The sequence below is a fragment of the Ictidomys tridecemlineatus genome, chromosome 15 (genome assembly GCF_052094955.1).
Source record: "Ictidomys tridecemlineatus isolate mIctTri1 chromosome 15, mIctTri1.hap1, whole genome shotgun sequence".
NCBI classification, from domain to species: Eukaryota; Metazoa; Chordata; class Mammalia; order Rodentia; family Sciuridae; genus Ictidomys; species Ictidomys tridecemlineatus.
In genome coordinates, this window is record NC_135491.1 from 6,114,963 (window position 1) to 6,130,794 (window position 15,832).

Here is a 15,832-nt window from a genome sequence, read left to right on the forward strand (position 1 = left end):
CCCCACAGTTCTCCTTGCAGCCCTGCCCTGCACTGGGGCTGGAGCAGAAGCTCCGCCCTTCACATCTGGCCGCCCAGTCCTCCTTTCCTGTGGCCCTGCCCCATCGCTCTCTTGGCCACGCCCCGGTGGCCCCGCCCACCACCCGCCCCTCACCTGTGCGACTCGGCCCTGGAGCTCCCCTACTTCCCGGGCGCTCTGTTGCTGCAGCTCTTGCACTTTCTGCAGCTCCTGGGCCCGCGCCTGCAGCACCTCGTCCTGCCGTGTCACCTGCAGCAGTGGCTTTACCTAGAGAGAGGGGAGGGGTGATGGAATGGCGGCTCCCATGGTGGGAGGCCGCTTGGAGGCCCAGGGGCTAAGCATTCCTGGTGCTGTGGGAAGCCCCCACCTGCTTCCTCGTCCATCTAAGGGCCCCTCCTTCACAGGGTGCTCTGATTATCCTCTTGTAGGCCGCACGCGGTGGCGCACCCCTGTAATCCCGGTAACTCGGGAGACTGAGGCAGGAGCCCTGCAACTTAGCAAGGCCCTAAGCATCTCAGTGAGACCCTGTCTCTACTAAAATACAAAAGGGGGCTGGGGATGTGGCTCAGTGGCTGAGTGCCCCTGGGTTCAATCCCTGGTACAAAAATAAATAAAGAAATAAGTTACCCCTTCTAAAGGGTGTAAAACGTTGACAGGGACATAGCAAGCCCCACTAAGTGCATTAACACATTTGTTTTCCCCCTGAAGTCATCCTCTGTGGCCTGTGGCCCCTGCTCCTCTGTGCAGTGTCCTAAACCCAAAGTCCAGAGTGGGAGATGCACTTTACTTTGCCTGATGTAGGTGGGAAGGACAGGTGCAGGGTCTGCACACGGTAACTGCAACCAGAGTCTCACCAAACTGCTCCAGCCTTGCTAAGTGGGATGCACTCTGGCAATTTTGGTTCTCTTGTTTTCTATTCAGTTTTACACAACTCTGCTTGATATCTTCCCACCGGACCTGATTAAAATCTCATTGAAAACCCTAAACAACAAGCTCAGGTGGGCTCCTTCTGCCCTGGATCCAGCTGTAACTGCAGCTTCCCTGTATCTTTTAACCATGTTGGCTTGAGTCAGATTTTCTTGTCACTTGCTACTTAAAAAATCCTGGGTAGGGCCGGGGTTGTGGCTCAGTGGCACAGCCCTTGCCTAGCATGTGTGAGGCACTGGGTTCAATCCTCAGCATCACATATAAATAAAAAACAAATAAAGGCATTCTGTTCATGCACAATTACAAAAAAAACAAAACAAACAAACAAACAAAAAACCTGGTTAACAAGGCTTGCACGGATTCTACAGATACAGAAACCTGAGGCTTGAATGGAGGAAGTCACTGTCCAGGTAGACACTGTCATCGGGCCGCTCAGCCCCCCACCCTCCGGCTGCCCTCACCTTGATGAAGAGCCGCCACCACTGCCAGTGCCTCAGCTTGAGGTAGGCCGCACAGTTCCTCTGCATCACCCTCAGGGCGCTCTGCTGCTGCTGGCGCCTCTGGAAGGCCCTGGGCGGGGATAGGCCATGGAGAGTCCCTTATCAAGGGGCTGGAGCTGCTTCCGCCTGCCCATTCCTAAATGCCCAGGGTGTGCGGCCTGTTCTGCTGTAGGTGGGTCTCCTTAGTCCTCCTGTCCTCGGCTCTCTCTGCCTGGCCCAGAGCCCCAGTCCCCGTTCAGGTGACATCCTCCTGACTTAGCCCCTCTTCCCCCCTCCCCTCCCCCACCCTCCCCCCTGTGTCCACCCCAGCAGGCCCTCAGAGGGATCTTCCTCCTTCCAGAGCTGGCCCTCCTGATCCCAGCCCTCCCTGGCTCCCCAGCGGCCCCAGCCTGGGGTTTGGGATTCCCTCTTCTGCTATGCTCTGCCTTCTCTGAGCCACCTTTAAGGGGGCAGGAGGCACCCCCAAACTTCCTGCATCCTAACACATGCCAGGCCCCGCACCAAGGGCCTTTACCCCAGGCCTTCTCTGCTTCAAACCTGAGAGTCCTGCATCCTGGGAAATCAAGTCCATGCAAACCCAGGAGGGCTGGGCCACTCCGCTGTCTTCACTTTCTTCAATAGCACTTGGCCACGGGACCAAGAAGCCAGGGCACAACTCCCTGGAGTCCTTCCACCTTTGTGTCCACCCCCGCCACACACACACACACACACACACACACACACACACACACTTAGGGTCATCTGGTCAACCTCTCCCTGACCTGCCCTCAGCCAACAGGTTCCTGAGGAATGGCAAGACCCCCACCTGCGAGCCAGGTATCCCCGGGCAGCAGCCTGGAAGGATACGATGATGTCGGTGACCTTCAGGTCCCGTTCCTCTTCCAGCTGGGCCAGAACCCCTGCCCGGAAGAAGATCTTGCTCTGTCCCACACGGTAGAGGTTGGGGTCCAATTCTAGGGCCTGGATCTGCGAGGGATGGAGGCGCCAATGGGGGGGAGAAGAGGGGGAGGATCAGGAGGTGGGGGAGGGGAGGTCCCAGTTCCCCCTCCTGTGCCTGGGCCCCTATGTGGGCAAGTGGGTGGACACAGATCCCTGCTGCCGCACACTCACCATCTTCTCACAGGCCTGCTTCCCATCCATAAAGCCCTTGGGAATGGCGTTGGGCGTCAGGATCTCATACCTGTGGTGGGCAGGGAGGGCAGAGGAACAGCGTTCTAGCCGCATAGACTAGATTTCCTAAACTGGCCAGGAAAGCAGTTTTGCAAAATACCCCACTGCTAATTTTTTTTTTTTTCATATTGATCACATGTTAACATACTTTGGATGCACCGGGTTAGGTAAGAGTGTTAAAGCCAGTCCTGCCTGGTGCTTTTACTTTTTAAAACGTGGCTACTAGAATGTTTCCAGGGCTCCACGCAGCGCTTCTGTGTTTAAGGGGTGACACGCTCTCTGTGGCTTGGGGTAGCACACTTTTTGTTGCCCTTGCCTATCAGACTCTGAGAGTGTCGGCTCCAGCCTGTTCTGCTTCCGTGTTAAAGCGCGGGCTGCGACACGCTGGGGTGAGTGCAGTCATGATTCAGGGTCCCTGGTCCCAACGGAGGCACGACATGCCCAGGTCCCTAAGCGTTCCGCGTGCTTTGTATGGAGGGCAACTGAGTGGGTACTGTCCTCCCAATTCACGGAGGAGGACACTAGGGACTCAGTGTGTCCCTGTCCCCAACGGCCCCACTTCAGAAGTAGCTTTGAGGGTACTGAAGCTGCGGGGGCTCCCACACCTGCGCGCCACTCAGCCCCGCCACGGGCCGGCCTGCTCACCGCTGCCGGAACTCCTGGAAGAGGATGCGGTTGGGGAAGCCCTGGCGGCAGATGCGGATGCCCTCCAGGACGCCATTGCAGCGCAGCTGGTCCAGCACCAGCCGCGGCTCCAGCTTCCCGGCCTGCGGAGAGGGAGCGGACAGCGGGGTCGGCGGCGGCCACAAGGGGGCGCCACGCGCCGGGCAGAACCAGCGGGCGGCGGATCGAAAACGGATCCCACGGGGTGCGGCCAAGGACCGGCCAGGCCTTTACCCCCGCGGGGGCCGTCCTGCCTCCCGGCGCGGGCGGGCGCACTCACCCTCTTCTCGTGGTTGGGGACGATGCAGCGAACAAAGCTGGGGTTGGTGTTGCTGAGCGTGGCCATGAGGCGGCTCAGGGACTCCTTGTAGAGCTGTCCCACCGTCCGGAACATGCCGCGGCGGGGGCGGCCGCCTGGAGGGCCGTCCCCGAGGCTGCTCACCTGTTCCAGCCCCACGATGCCCTCCACTGTGGGCGGCGGAAACAGAGAGGGGGAGTCCGGTCAGCTAGAAGGAGCTGCGCTTATGGGACTTATGGGCCCTGGAACTTTATCATTTCATGTCATCATAAATGCCCAGGGCACACAGCCCGGGAGGTGGCTCTTGTCGGCCCCATTGGATAGAAGGGCAGATTGAGCGACCAGAGACTGTGCACAAGGTCCCACGGCTCAGAAGATTCAGTGTGCGCCCTCTCCGGCTCCCCGGGATCTCAGATCCCTCTTCTCAAGGATGAGATACTTCCTTCATCAGACACGCGGCGTCTGACGATGGGCCTGAGGATGCCCCTCACCCACGACTTGTAGAGACTCTACTCTCCCTGGTTGTGCTCAGAGCAGTTCACAACTGCGTGTAAGCCTAGGGTCATTCCCATTTTACAGAGGAGGAAACTGAGGCCCAGAGAGGGAAACCGGGAGAGCAACCCCAGTGCAACTGCAGGAGCACGGAACAGAGACACCTTGAAAATGTGATAAAGCCAGTTGTCACGTGTGACCTCTGAACAGGGCGCAGTGCTTCCCTCTAAGCTCCTTTTCTAGAAAGCCTCGATTTCACAGTAACCTGTGCCCTCTGTGGCCACTTGGTGGGGCCACTTCAGCTAGTAACATAAACCCCACACACCTTCCTTCTGTGTCATCTCACATTCTGTGCACAGAATCAGGCCGGGTTCTCAGAAACCTGCAGCCGGGCAGCATCTGATGTCCTGTGAAACTCAACCCACCTAAAGGCCATCAGTGGTCAGCTGGATAATCCAGCCTTAGGGCAGGGCCTGGAGTGTGACTTGTTCCTCCCTGGGTTCAACTCTCCCCCACTCTCAAGCTTTCAGTCATTTTCAAAACGATAATTATCAAGTGCTTAGAGCATAAGGAAGAAGTCAGGTTCTGTGTTCAAATCCCAGCTCTGCCACTTAGCGGCTGTGTGACTTTGGGCAAGTTACTTAACCTTTTTCTATGTTTCAGTTTCCTCATTTGCCTAATGGGGGTAACAGTCCTAACATCCTCCTCACTGGGTTGTGAGGAGGATTCTGGGTGTCGATCATAATAGAGCTCCATATCATGAACAGCACATAGTAAGCGTTCAAGAAACACAACTAAATGAACAAATTAAAAATTAAAAACAAAACCCCACAGCTTTACCATGCTTGTCTGTACTTTCCTTGAGGGTCAGTTAGACACTGGAAACTGCAGAAGGGGCCGGCACGGGGGGAGGGGGAGGGAGAGACCTCCAGCAGAGAGGAGAGGGGCTGGATGATGCTCAAACCAGGTCCCCAGCCCAACAGTCCACCCTCCCTGTCCAGCAGCCTCACCCGTCGATGCACAGGGACACCCACCCCCTGGCAGAGGAGTGTCCGAGCCGCGCCTCCCTGCAGATCCTGGGGGTGACGGGGGGAAGGAGCCAAGGAAGGAGAGCTGCTGGAGGCCCCCGTGTTCTGGGGAGTGAGGGCAGATGAGAGGGAGGGGAGATGGCAGAGAGATGGCAGAGAGATGCATGGAGGGAGAGAGATGGCATGAAGAAAGAGAGGAGAGGTCGTTAGTCAAGAGCACAGAGGGAGCAGGGGGAAGCCTGAATGTTGGCCATGAGATTTTCAAGTCCTGTTCACCTTATATCTACCCACTTAGGGCACTGGTGTTGGCTGACAGGATGAATGTCCTATGGGCCTTGAGCACAAGGGGAAAACTCTCTCTTCCTAGAGGCTGCGTCTGTCTGTTTTTAATAGGGATCCCTGTCAGGAGCTGCCCTGGATGCAGATGCCTTTAAGTCCCGATGCACTGGCTTCTGATCAATTGCCTGCAGTCTGGCAGGGCCGTGGCAGGTCCCAGGAACTTGGGCGTTACCCCAGCTCAGATGACAATGTGGCTCCAGGCGTAGGCGTCACCCATGGGGAAGAGCTACCCTCACCTGTTCCTTTGTAATCCTACCTTTGCCCTTTTTGGGATAGAATGTTCCATGGAACCTGCCCTTGTGTGTCCCCTATATAAGAATAAAGAATTCTGGTGGCTATTTCTCTTTCCACAGACTCCTAAGGTTGCAGAGCCATTTCCTTACCATTACTGAAAAGGTTCTTCTGTGTGTTTTTGTGCTTTGTCATTTTCTTAAATTACTGGCATAGTCAGATTTTGTGATCCCAGAATTAGGTCACCAGCTAGGATAGATGGCGACATATCTCCTATTTCCCCAGGCTTCCAGGAAGCTCAAGAACTAACTTGATGCTCCCAGCAAACTTGTTAGTTCAGCCGCTCAGAGGACAGCTTATCTCATCTACCTTTCCCCTGGCTGCCAGGGTGCAGTATGCCCAATTCATGATCAAGGCTGCTACAGTAGACATGAATAACCCAAAATGGCCCCAATTCCATCCCCTCCCTCACTTTGAATCCTTTGCCTGTGACGTCTAACGCTTTGAATCTGGACTGGCCTCATGAGTGCCTTTGTTTAGGAGAGCTTAGAGGAAGTGCGACTATACCGGCTCCCAACCTGGATTCAGGAAGCTTCACAGCCTCCACTTTCTCTCATGAGCCAGGCACACATTGGATGTGAAAAATGTGGGCTCACTGGGGGATTTGTGTATCCATGAGGGGGCACCCATTTTAAAGAATAGCAAGGAAGATTTTTCAGAGATGATTTTCATAGCAGAATCTGAATATCAAATGCTGCTTTTCACTCTCTAGTATGAACACAAAAATCAAATTCCTCTTGATGACATCAGCTCACAAGATCAAGGCATTTTGTGCTCTTTTTTCTAGAAGCAACTCACCTATTTTGTTTTCTTGCCTAATTGCATGGGCTGGCACTTCTACAGCTACACTCTCCAGATCAGTAAAAGGTTATGGCAAATTCACAAATTCAAAATCAAAATGCTGGTTCTGCCAGTTTATAAAATCATTTCTCAAACCTGCCCTCAAGATGAGGGCAGCAGACAAAATATCTGGTGAAGGTCAGGATCCTGCTATGAAGGCACCTGACACTGCTGTTGATGCCCCCAAGCACATGGATGGCCAAACTCTTTCCTTACTGGAGCAGGAAAACCCTGGCAAACCATATCTCAGCCTGTGGTTTCTCTCCTCCTCAGGGGCTGGGAGGGGACTTTGTAATCAAGTGAAGAAAGCAAAGACCCAAAGCCAATGAGCCTAAGAATCGTCTTATAGGTTCTCTTGTGGTTGTTAATCCCTTTTTAGTAGGATCTCCTAATTTATTTTAGGAAATATTTGTCTACAAGTATTCCTACATATGTTTATACATAGATCGACAGATAAGTTTCCCTTTTCCATTAGAATATCCATATGCAACTTGCTCTCCATATCTGCAGGTTCTGTATTCATGGACTCAACAAATAGTGGATTGAAAATATTCAGAGAAAACCTCTTGCATCCATACTCAATATTTACCACTTGTTTTTTTTTGGGGGGGCATCATTATTCTCTAAAGAATACAGTGTAATAGTTATTTATATCATTTATAATATATCAGGTATCATAACTAACCTAGAGATGATTTTAAGTATATAGAAAGATGTGTGTAGGTTGTATGCAACTAATACTCCATAGTCTACAAAGGACTTGGACATTCACAGACTTTGGTACTTGAAAAGAATGCTGAAACCAAGTCCTAGTCTTTTCTGGTCTGATTGCATAGGCTAGTATTCCTAAAAACAATGATTGACAGCAGGCCAATCAATAGTAGACATCAATGTGTTGCTTCTGATGAAGGGAGTGTTTTATCCTTGAATGGGATGCTGGTTGAAGATATCAAGCAAATGATACTTCTATCTGCCGCTAACTGGAAACACTACCTGTGAGCCCTGGGCTCTGGGTCTGAGCAGAGAGCTTATCAAAATGGCCACACTGTGAGCAGGGAGAGGGATGTGCAGGCACCCAGGACAGGCCCTGGGAAGGTGGTCCTCACCGTCCTTCCAGATCTCTGCCGTGAGCCGGTCAGTGCTCTGGTGAAGCAAGGCTGCGACATTGTCGTTCAGTGGGTCCATGTTCTTCATCAGCCACTCGTTGGCCTTGTAGTCCACCTGATGGAGCCAGAGAGAGACCATGTGTCTTGGGCTCACCAGCTCCCTGGGCAGCTGAGCCCCAGGCAGCTCCCAGGGACCAGAGCGTGGGCGCCACCTGGTGTCCGCAGTGGGAACAACATCCCCTACCCTATGCGCCTGTGCTCTGTGCCTGGAGAGCACAACCCACCTTCTGATGTCCTCTCTTGGCTGCCCGCGGCCCCTGCTCACTAAGACCACAGACCACATCCAGCCTGCAGCCTCCTTCTAGGAAAGTTTTACTGGATACAGTGTTCTTTTGAGTTAGCAGTGGCTTCTTTCATGCTACAACAAAATTGTGTCGCTGTGACAGAGGCCATCGACCCACAACGCTGACACTGTTGCTGTCTGGCCCTTTACAGAAAAGGTCAGCGGGCCATTCTGATGGAGGAGCATTCTCATGGAGGCCTCCTGGTCTTCCTCTTCACGGAGCTGCCAGCCTTACATCCTCACAGCCTTACTCTATCCCTCCCAATAAGGAAGTGCGTGAGGACAGAAACCATACTTGACTTATGTCTCCAGCTATGCTCAGCACAGAGCAGGGCACACAAAAGGCCTTTGCACATGTTTGCTGAATGACTGGAAAATGCACACCCTCTGAACTCCTACCCATTTCTCAAAACCCTGCAAAGATCCCTCCCGGAGGAAGTTTTTTCCTGACTTCATTGGAGTCCTGGCTCCTTCCGGGGCTCTCCCGACCCCTGTTTGTCTGTGACTAGAAATCAAGGGCCCTGCATTCCCTCTGCGTCCTCCCCGTCCCTGCAGCTAAGTGGAGACCCCCTGATCCCCACTCCTGCCCACTTGTCCCCAGGCCGTCCCCAGCCCCCTACCTTGCCTGCATAGTGCAGGACACTGAAGTCAGCCTGATCCCGCAGGTGCCTCGGGCGCTGGAACTTGGGGTGGCTTCCCTGCTCCTGGGCTACCTTCTCCACAAATGACTTGTCTGTGGCCTTGGGGAACCAGCACTCCTCATCCAGCAGGGCCAGGAGTCCGGGAGGGTTGGCCTGACCATGGACAAGAGGGGAGAGTAAGACAGATCCCCAAATATTGGCCACTTAGGTTGCTGCTGATTTTTAGGTCCTACAAGCAACACCTGGGCCTAGAACCAGATGTGAGGACAATAGTTAGATTCGTTCAGGAACCCAGTGACAAGGCCCTGTGGCAGGGCATTCCGGGTCCCTACTGCCTCCTGGTGGCAGGGCTCTAAGAAGCACCAATGGGGGCGTCAAAGCCCCCGGAGCCCGGAGGCCAAAGCTGGTGGGTGCAGAGGGCACCGGGCGGCGCCGCTCACCGGGCGCTCGATGAGGTCGATGCAGGGCTGCAGGTCGAGGCCGAAGTCGAGGAAGGTCCAGGGGATGCCCTCGCGCTGGTACTCCTCCTGCTCCAGCACGAACATGGTGTGGTTGAAGAGCTGCTGCAGCTTCTCGTTGGTGTAGTTGATGCACAGCTGCTCGAAGGAGTTGAGCTGCGGGGAGCGGCACAGGGGTGAGCGGCACAGGGGTGGGCCTGAGAGGGACCGTCGCCCAGCCAGAGAGGGGCAGGGGCGTGGCAGAGACCCCCGAGGGAAGCGGCAGCGGTGGAGTCTGGCAGCCCCGTCCCAGCCCAAGCGACAGACCTGGAAGATCTCAAAGCCCGCGATGTCCAGGATTCCCAGGAACGAGGCGCCCTGGCGGGGGCTGCGGTCCAAAGCACGGTTGAGGCGCAGCACCAGCCAGCGGAAGAGGCGCTCGTAGGTGGCCTTGGCCAGGGCCTCCAGTGCAAAGTCGGCCTGCGATGGACGGGGACGCAGCACCGTGAGGCCCCAGCCTGTCCCCGGCCATGGAGGAGACCGTGGTTGGGCCCTGAGTCCTGGCCCCTCGAGCTTCACCCCCAGCTTCTTGGTTACAAACGTCACCAAGAACAGCCCTCCGTGAAGGAAGCCCCACTGCTGCCAGCGATGGGGCCAAGCACTCCCAGCAGGCCAGCTCACCAGTCTGGCCATGCCTCAAGTCAATTTCCATGTTAAGAGCTGGACTCCAGAGCCAGATAAACTGGGCTAGAATCCCTGCTCTAACACTTAAAGGCTGTGTGACTTCAGACATGGAAAATAAACCTCTCTGTGCCTCAGTTCCTTCATATGAAAATTGGGTACTAACAGAAAAACCCCAGCTAACAGTGGAACCGGTCCGAATCACTCCCAAACTCTGTCTTCCCCAGCTGGGGCCTCAATGCCAGGCCCCGCCTACCTGCTCCTTGCTCTGGGCCTTTTGCACATAATCTCGGCCAACTTTGATGCGGGGTGTGAGCAGGGCACGGGAGAAGTCGGTCACTCCCAGTCCCAGGAGGCGGCAGAGCTTCTGTGCAGCTGAAGAGAAAGGAGGAAGGCAGACCGTCAGTACCAAGAGGGGGCTGCAGCGCGAGGGGGCGGGTGGAGAGCCGGGGCTTCTCCGTGGGGTGCTTTCAGTCCTAAGTGTGATGTTCCGGTCCAATCACGGTAGGAGCTAGAGAATTAATAACCAGACAAAATGACCCAGGACGTGAGCAAAGACCACGCTGCTCATCACACCCTTGTTCCTAACAGAGGCCAGCGAACAGCCTAGAGTTCAGCGACTGCGGGTAAAAGAAGGAGCAGGATGGGATCCTTTGACGACGGCAGACACACAACCTAATTCTAAATCAATCCTTTTCAAGCCAGGTGGGGTGGTGCAACTTGTGATCCCAGAGGCTCAGGAGGCTGAGGCAGGAGGATTGCAAGCTTGAAGCCAGCCTCAGCAACTTGGCTAAATCCTGTCTCAAAGTAAAAAATAAAAAGGGTTGGGGATGTGGCTCAGTGGCAGAGCACCCCTGGGTTCAATCCCCAGTACTGCCAAAAGAAATAGTAATAAAACATAAGTCTTTTTGATTTTTTAAATGTGTTTTACCAAGAAAATAATGGGGGGGCATTATATTGGGAAATAGTTTATGAACTTGAATAAAATGTGCAACACTTTGCAATTTTCATGTAATTCTAAAATGTCTTAAAAGAATCATGCAAAGTCCATCTCATTTTTACAGGTAAAAATTGCAGGGAGAAATGCACGGACAGCACAGTGCAGGGCAGGAGAAGGGCGGGATTGTGCCGGAAGGGAGTTTCACGTTTCTGGGTTAAACCCATAATAAAGAAATGTCCTCAAGCTTCTGTCACTTCCATCATGGGGAACAGTTTCTACAAATGCTCAGCCTCAGCATTAAAGATAAACGCCGGAAGGAAATAGCATCAAAATGTCATTGGTCATTACATCTGAGAGGGGAGGACAGGAGGATTTAAATTTCTCCTTTGGTGTGGGCATGTGACTGCAGTTTCTAATCCTTTCTTTCTTTCTCTTTCTTTCTTTCTCTCTCTCTCTCTCTCTCTCTCTCTCTCTCTCTCTCTCTCTCTCTTTCTTTCTTTCTTTCTTTCTTTCTTTCTAGATGCTGGGGATGGAACTCAGGGCCTGGAATGCTAAGCCCTAGCTCTACCCTGAGCCATGCCCCAGCAGAGCATTCTGATTCTGCTGGGTCTCTGTGCATTCCACACGTGGAGTTTCAGAGCTAAAGAACGGGACTCAAAACAGCACGTGGTTAGCAGGCCGTGGGGGCACTATGCAGCCGTCAACAGAGTGTTGTTCATGGGTTCCCAGCCTTGTGGGCCCTGTGGCATCTGCTAAAAAAAGCCCACAGAGTGCTTCTCTGATTTATATTTGCAAATGCAGAAATCAAAATTGCACAGATTTCAAAGGGGACCAATGACAGAGACGTACAGCTCCACCGGTGGACCCCAGATTAAGAAATTTCTGTCTAGTTAACAACCTCAAAAGTTGCCCTCAATGCACTAAGAGGAAAAAGCAGATTTCAAGATAGTTTGTGAGGTCTGGTCCCAATTTTATAAAGCAAAAATGTGCATGTGCATGGCCTCTTTGCTGGGTTCCCGATTCAGCCCTGAGGGCCCCAGATAGGGTTGCCTGTCCCACAGCCCACAGCCTGCTGGGGTCGCCCTGCTGCCTCAGATGCTCTGGGCTGTGCAGCTTTTGAAAATGAGCCCATAGGATTTTATAACCAGGGCAGAAGGCTCTTCTGATCTCTAGGGGGAGCCATGTGAAATATGACCATATTTCTGTGACAATCTACATCCACACTAGTACAGATACACAGCAAAGCCCAGAGAGCAGTCGTTTCTCAGAGATATGGTTACAGGCATTTTCTCTCTGTCTCAACGGGTTTTCTCCTTCCATCCTGTATTAGTGTGTAATAATTCAGAAGCATAGATATTTTCATTTTGGTTAAAAAAAGAAATATTGACTATAATTCTGCTTTTGAAAAGGAAAAAGAAATAAGGCATATAAGCAGAGGGCACAGTTCTGGAGATTTGCCAAATGCTGTGGGTGGTTCTCTCCGAGGGGCCGGTGGGCAGGGCGCCCTGCTGCTGGGCTGGTGGAAAGGCTCAGCGGAGCTCAAGCTTTTTCGAATGACGGGAAGAGCGCGGGATGTGACTGGGGCAGGCCTCTGCCAGGGACAGGGAGTCAGAGTGGCCCTGGGCGGGAGGCTGGGGAGGGGGCCCCACGCCGTGGGCAGGGCTGGCGGGTCAGTACCTGTGTTGTCGGGCATGGTGGCTTGGTCCGTGTTCCGCTCCGACTTGAGAACCACGTTGCCGAACTGGAGCACGGCGGACACCGTGCGCAGCATAGCTGAGGGCGACAAAGCCAGATGTCACCGGCCACTGGTCACCGGACCACTAGCGCAGCGCAGATCAGCCCCTTGAAAATTAAACTTGACAACCCTAAGGCGAAGCCTGCCACCACCCCTCGACTAAAAACCTGTCTGGACCTGGACAGGCCTTTGAAAACGAGACCGGATCAACGCAGGCCGCTGATGTGCGCAGGGGCTGCTTCACCAGCACTGGGGGGGGGGGGGGGTTGCTTGGCCCTTGGTCCGTCCCACAAGTGGAAATGAACGAGGACGGTCCACAGGGCTACGCAAAGGTTTCTAAACCACTGACTGAAAATCCCAGGTAAGATCAACCTGTCAATGGAGAAATGGGAGAAAACAAAGTGCCCTGGATTCTCAGACTGGCGCTAGTTCCCGTCCACGGTCACCGCGGGCCCTGAATCCGCGGATGAGAACATGAACCGAGGCTTCGGTGGAAACGCCAGGTCTGGCTCTTGCGAGCTCTGTTCATTACGTTCTCACCAACTGATCAACAAGTCACCTCGTGTTTCGTGCGTTTCTCTTTGAGACACCTTACTGATATGGTACTCTGCAGACCTGTGCACCCTGAGCTCCTGGCGGCACACTCCCGTGAGGTTCACCAGACTCAGGGTGAGGCTCATCGCAGCCTTCGGGCTCTTAGAACGCTAGATGGCACTTCAACACTTGCTCAGGTGACATTTTTAGACAGTGAAGTCACCAACAAAAAAGCAGAAACACGTGAAAACGTTCTACTAAATATACCACGACAGGGAAACGGTTTACAGAATGAGAGACCAAGCAAGGCCGTGGGCCGCACCTTTCTGCAATTGACTGTTCTCTGGCACAAGTTTTGCCCTGTCGTACACCAACAGCCAAGTGCCCACAGAAACAGCAGGAGTACCGATTTGGGGCTTATAAATAAATCTACTGAACAGGTGGATTTGTAAATGCAGCCTAACAAGGAGGGTGGTACTGGCTTCTCCGTGCAGTTTTAGGTGGCCTGCAGTCTCCTGGGGGAGGGTTGAAGGTGGCAGGAGTGTCCCAGGTGTCCAAACATTCATTATTATCCAGTCCCAAACATCCTGCATCACAAAGAACTGTTCCCACCCTAGATGACGCTAAATGTCCCATGGGACACTTGAGTGCATGAAATAATGGTTTGTGATTTTCTGAGATTCTAATTCGCAACTGTTTTGCAGATGAACACAAAAGTGTTCTGGGCTTTTAAAATAACAGCAGATTTTCCAGGAGGAGCCCCTTTTGCAATCCCAGGGAAGCCTGTCCTTGGCTGTGGGCGTTATTAAGATGTGGCTGCCCTTCCAGAACCTCGCCAATCCTTCAGCAGCCGAGGCAGGGGTCGCCTGGGCAGGCTGTCTGCACCTGGGGCTTTCATGGAAACACCAGGATCAAGGCCGGCAGGAAGCTGCCTCATCTGTTTACTCGGTGAAGTCATGCAGGTGGGGGCTGACTTCATCTGCACCGAGTCCAAGAGCAAGAGAAACTGCTCCTGGCTGTCAGCAGGGCAGGGGGGTGCACTTAGGGTGTGTTGGGGGTGTGGGGGACACGAGGGGCCTTTGAAGTGCTGTCAATACAGGATGCTCCCTTGTGAAGGTCCCGGGGCTGCATGCTTGGGACCCACGTGTGCTTTTGCATGTCACGCCCAGCACCAGGTTGACTTGGAAGAGGAGCGTGCGGGCTGAGGGGAGGGGGCTGGCGTGCCTTCTGGGACACTCCTGCCAAAACCACAAACTGGCGTCTAACCCTGTGGAAACCGACCCAGAGTGAGACCAAACCACCAGTCTCCTCTTCAGAAGTGCCAGGGTCACGAGTGATAAGGAACAGGCCCAGACTAACGGGCTCCACTCAGAGGTGTGATCTTGAAGGTGACGTGGAATCCTGGACGAGGCGTGAACGTGAATTCTAAAACACAGAAGGCCTTGGTAAAGCCCGTGGGGCACCTGGTGAAGTTGAAGGGTGTGTCACAAACGTTAGCTTCTGTGTCTCCAGGGAAACCCTAACTCCTTGTGGAAACGACCTTCCTGACTTCCCATCTACCCCCAAACCTGCCCTCTGTATTCAGTAAGCACTCTATAAGTGTTTTCACAAATGAACTTCCACTGGCCTGTTGGGGGGGAACAGTTCTTTGTGCAGCGCCCCTGCTTCTGGCGTCAGGGTCCGTGGCACCGGGTTCCCAGCCCTCCAGCCCCTCCAGCCCACCACCTTGATCCAGCTCTACCAGCCGGGCAGCCTTCTCCCAGCTCCGCCAACACACTCACTCCTGCCCCTGGGCTTTTGTTCAGACAGCTGCCGCCAGGCAGACGCCATCCCTGTACCATCTGCTTCTGGTTATTTCTGCCCAAGCACAGGACTTAGGCAAGCGCTGCCTCCTGGGGGGCCAGATGCCGACACCTCTCCACCCTTTGGCAGGTCCAGTTTTAACTCATTTGGGTCCCTCGATGCTCCTGCTAGTCTGAACACCCCACAGGGCAGGGCTCCGTCTGTCTGGGCCCGTTAGTTTTCTCCTGCAGATTTCTGGCAAAGTCCACCTTGAGCCTAACGAATCAACAGATTAACGATACACAGCAGAGAGCTGGCCGAATGGGGCTCACTGTTGACCAGCGGAGTTCGCCCTGTGGCTGTGGAAATCTGGGTGGCCTCCTGGGCCTCAGTTTCCCCCACTGGGCAGTGTCCTCTAGCTGCCCTCTCAGAGATGGGGGCTGGGTGGACAGGGACAGGTGAGGGCCCCAGGAATGCTAACAGGGCCTCCTCCCATCCTGCCCCAGGCCCTGGTCTCTCCTGGGCTGCGGTGTTTGGAGAACACAGGCCGGCAGGTGGAGTAGCCCTGCGGCACGGACGGGCCAGCAGGCACCTGGATGCACAGGAGGAGGGACAGGGTGAGGCAGCCCTGCCACCTCATGAGGGACTCCCAGGGCCACTTCTGAGGGAACCCACCTGTGAGGGGAGACGAGGGGGAAGCCTGGGCCAGGCAGGGGCAGGGCATAAGCTCTGGTCTCAGCCAGCCTGGGGACAGAGAGGACAGGCCTGTGTCCTCCTGTGTGCAACAGGCATGTGCTCAGGGGCCAGCCCTGCGATCTGGGGTCTGAAGCCATTTCCACTTCACAGATGAGAAAACTGAGTCCTCCAGGGGACACCACTGGGCAGGCAGGGGCACAGGTGGCGAGGACGGAGCTGTCTCCAGCTCCATGCCGTTCCACCTGAGACCAGCAGCAGGGTCGGGGGAGGGTGGGTGTGAGTCTCAGGTATGTCCCCAGTGCCTGGAATCATGCCCAGCAAAAGAAGGTGCATGGGGATGTCTGGAACAATCGGAGTCCCCAGATCCAAAG

At 54.3% G+C, this 15,832-nt stretch overlaps 1 protein-coding gene across 8 annotated transcripts in view; it reads right to left on the bottom strand.

Annotated features, from left to right (window-relative positions):
- The window catches only part of Myh14 (myosin heavy chain 14), a 70,974-nt gene that overhangs the window by 32,059 nt on the left and 23,083 nt on the right, over positions 1-15,832 (bottom strand). For 5 of the 8 annotated variants that reach the window (XM_078031566.1, XM_078031565.1, XM_078031563.1 and 2 more), the window contains 13 exons: positions 12,392-12,487; positions 10,031-10,149; positions 9,421-9,573; positions 9,097-9,270; positions 8,636-8,809; positions 7,673-7,787; positions 5,079-5,201; positions 3,559-3,746; positions 3,261-3,382; positions 2,556-2,625; positions 2,251-2,411; positions 1,407-1,515; positions 154-285 (listed from right to left, as the gene is read on the bottom strand). In XM_078031566.1, coding sequence (XP_077887692.1) covers positions 154-285; positions 1,407-1,515; positions 2,251-2,411; positions 2,556-2,625; positions 3,261-3,382; positions 3,559-3,746; positions 5,079-5,201; positions 7,673-7,787; positions 8,636-8,809; positions 9,097-9,270; positions 9,421-9,573; positions 10,031-10,149; positions 12,392-12,487 — 1,736 coding nt within the window. The remainder of the gene's footprint in view (positions 1-153; positions 286-1,406; positions 1,516-2,250; positions 2,412-2,555; positions 2,626-3,260; positions 3,383-3,558; positions 3,747-5,078; positions 5,202-7,672; positions 7,788-8,635; positions 8,810-9,096; positions 9,271-9,420; positions 9,574-10,030; positions 10,150-12,391; positions 12,488-15,832) is intronic. The other 3 variants (XM_078031570.1, XM_078031569.1, XM_078031567.1) reach the window with 2 other exon arrangements.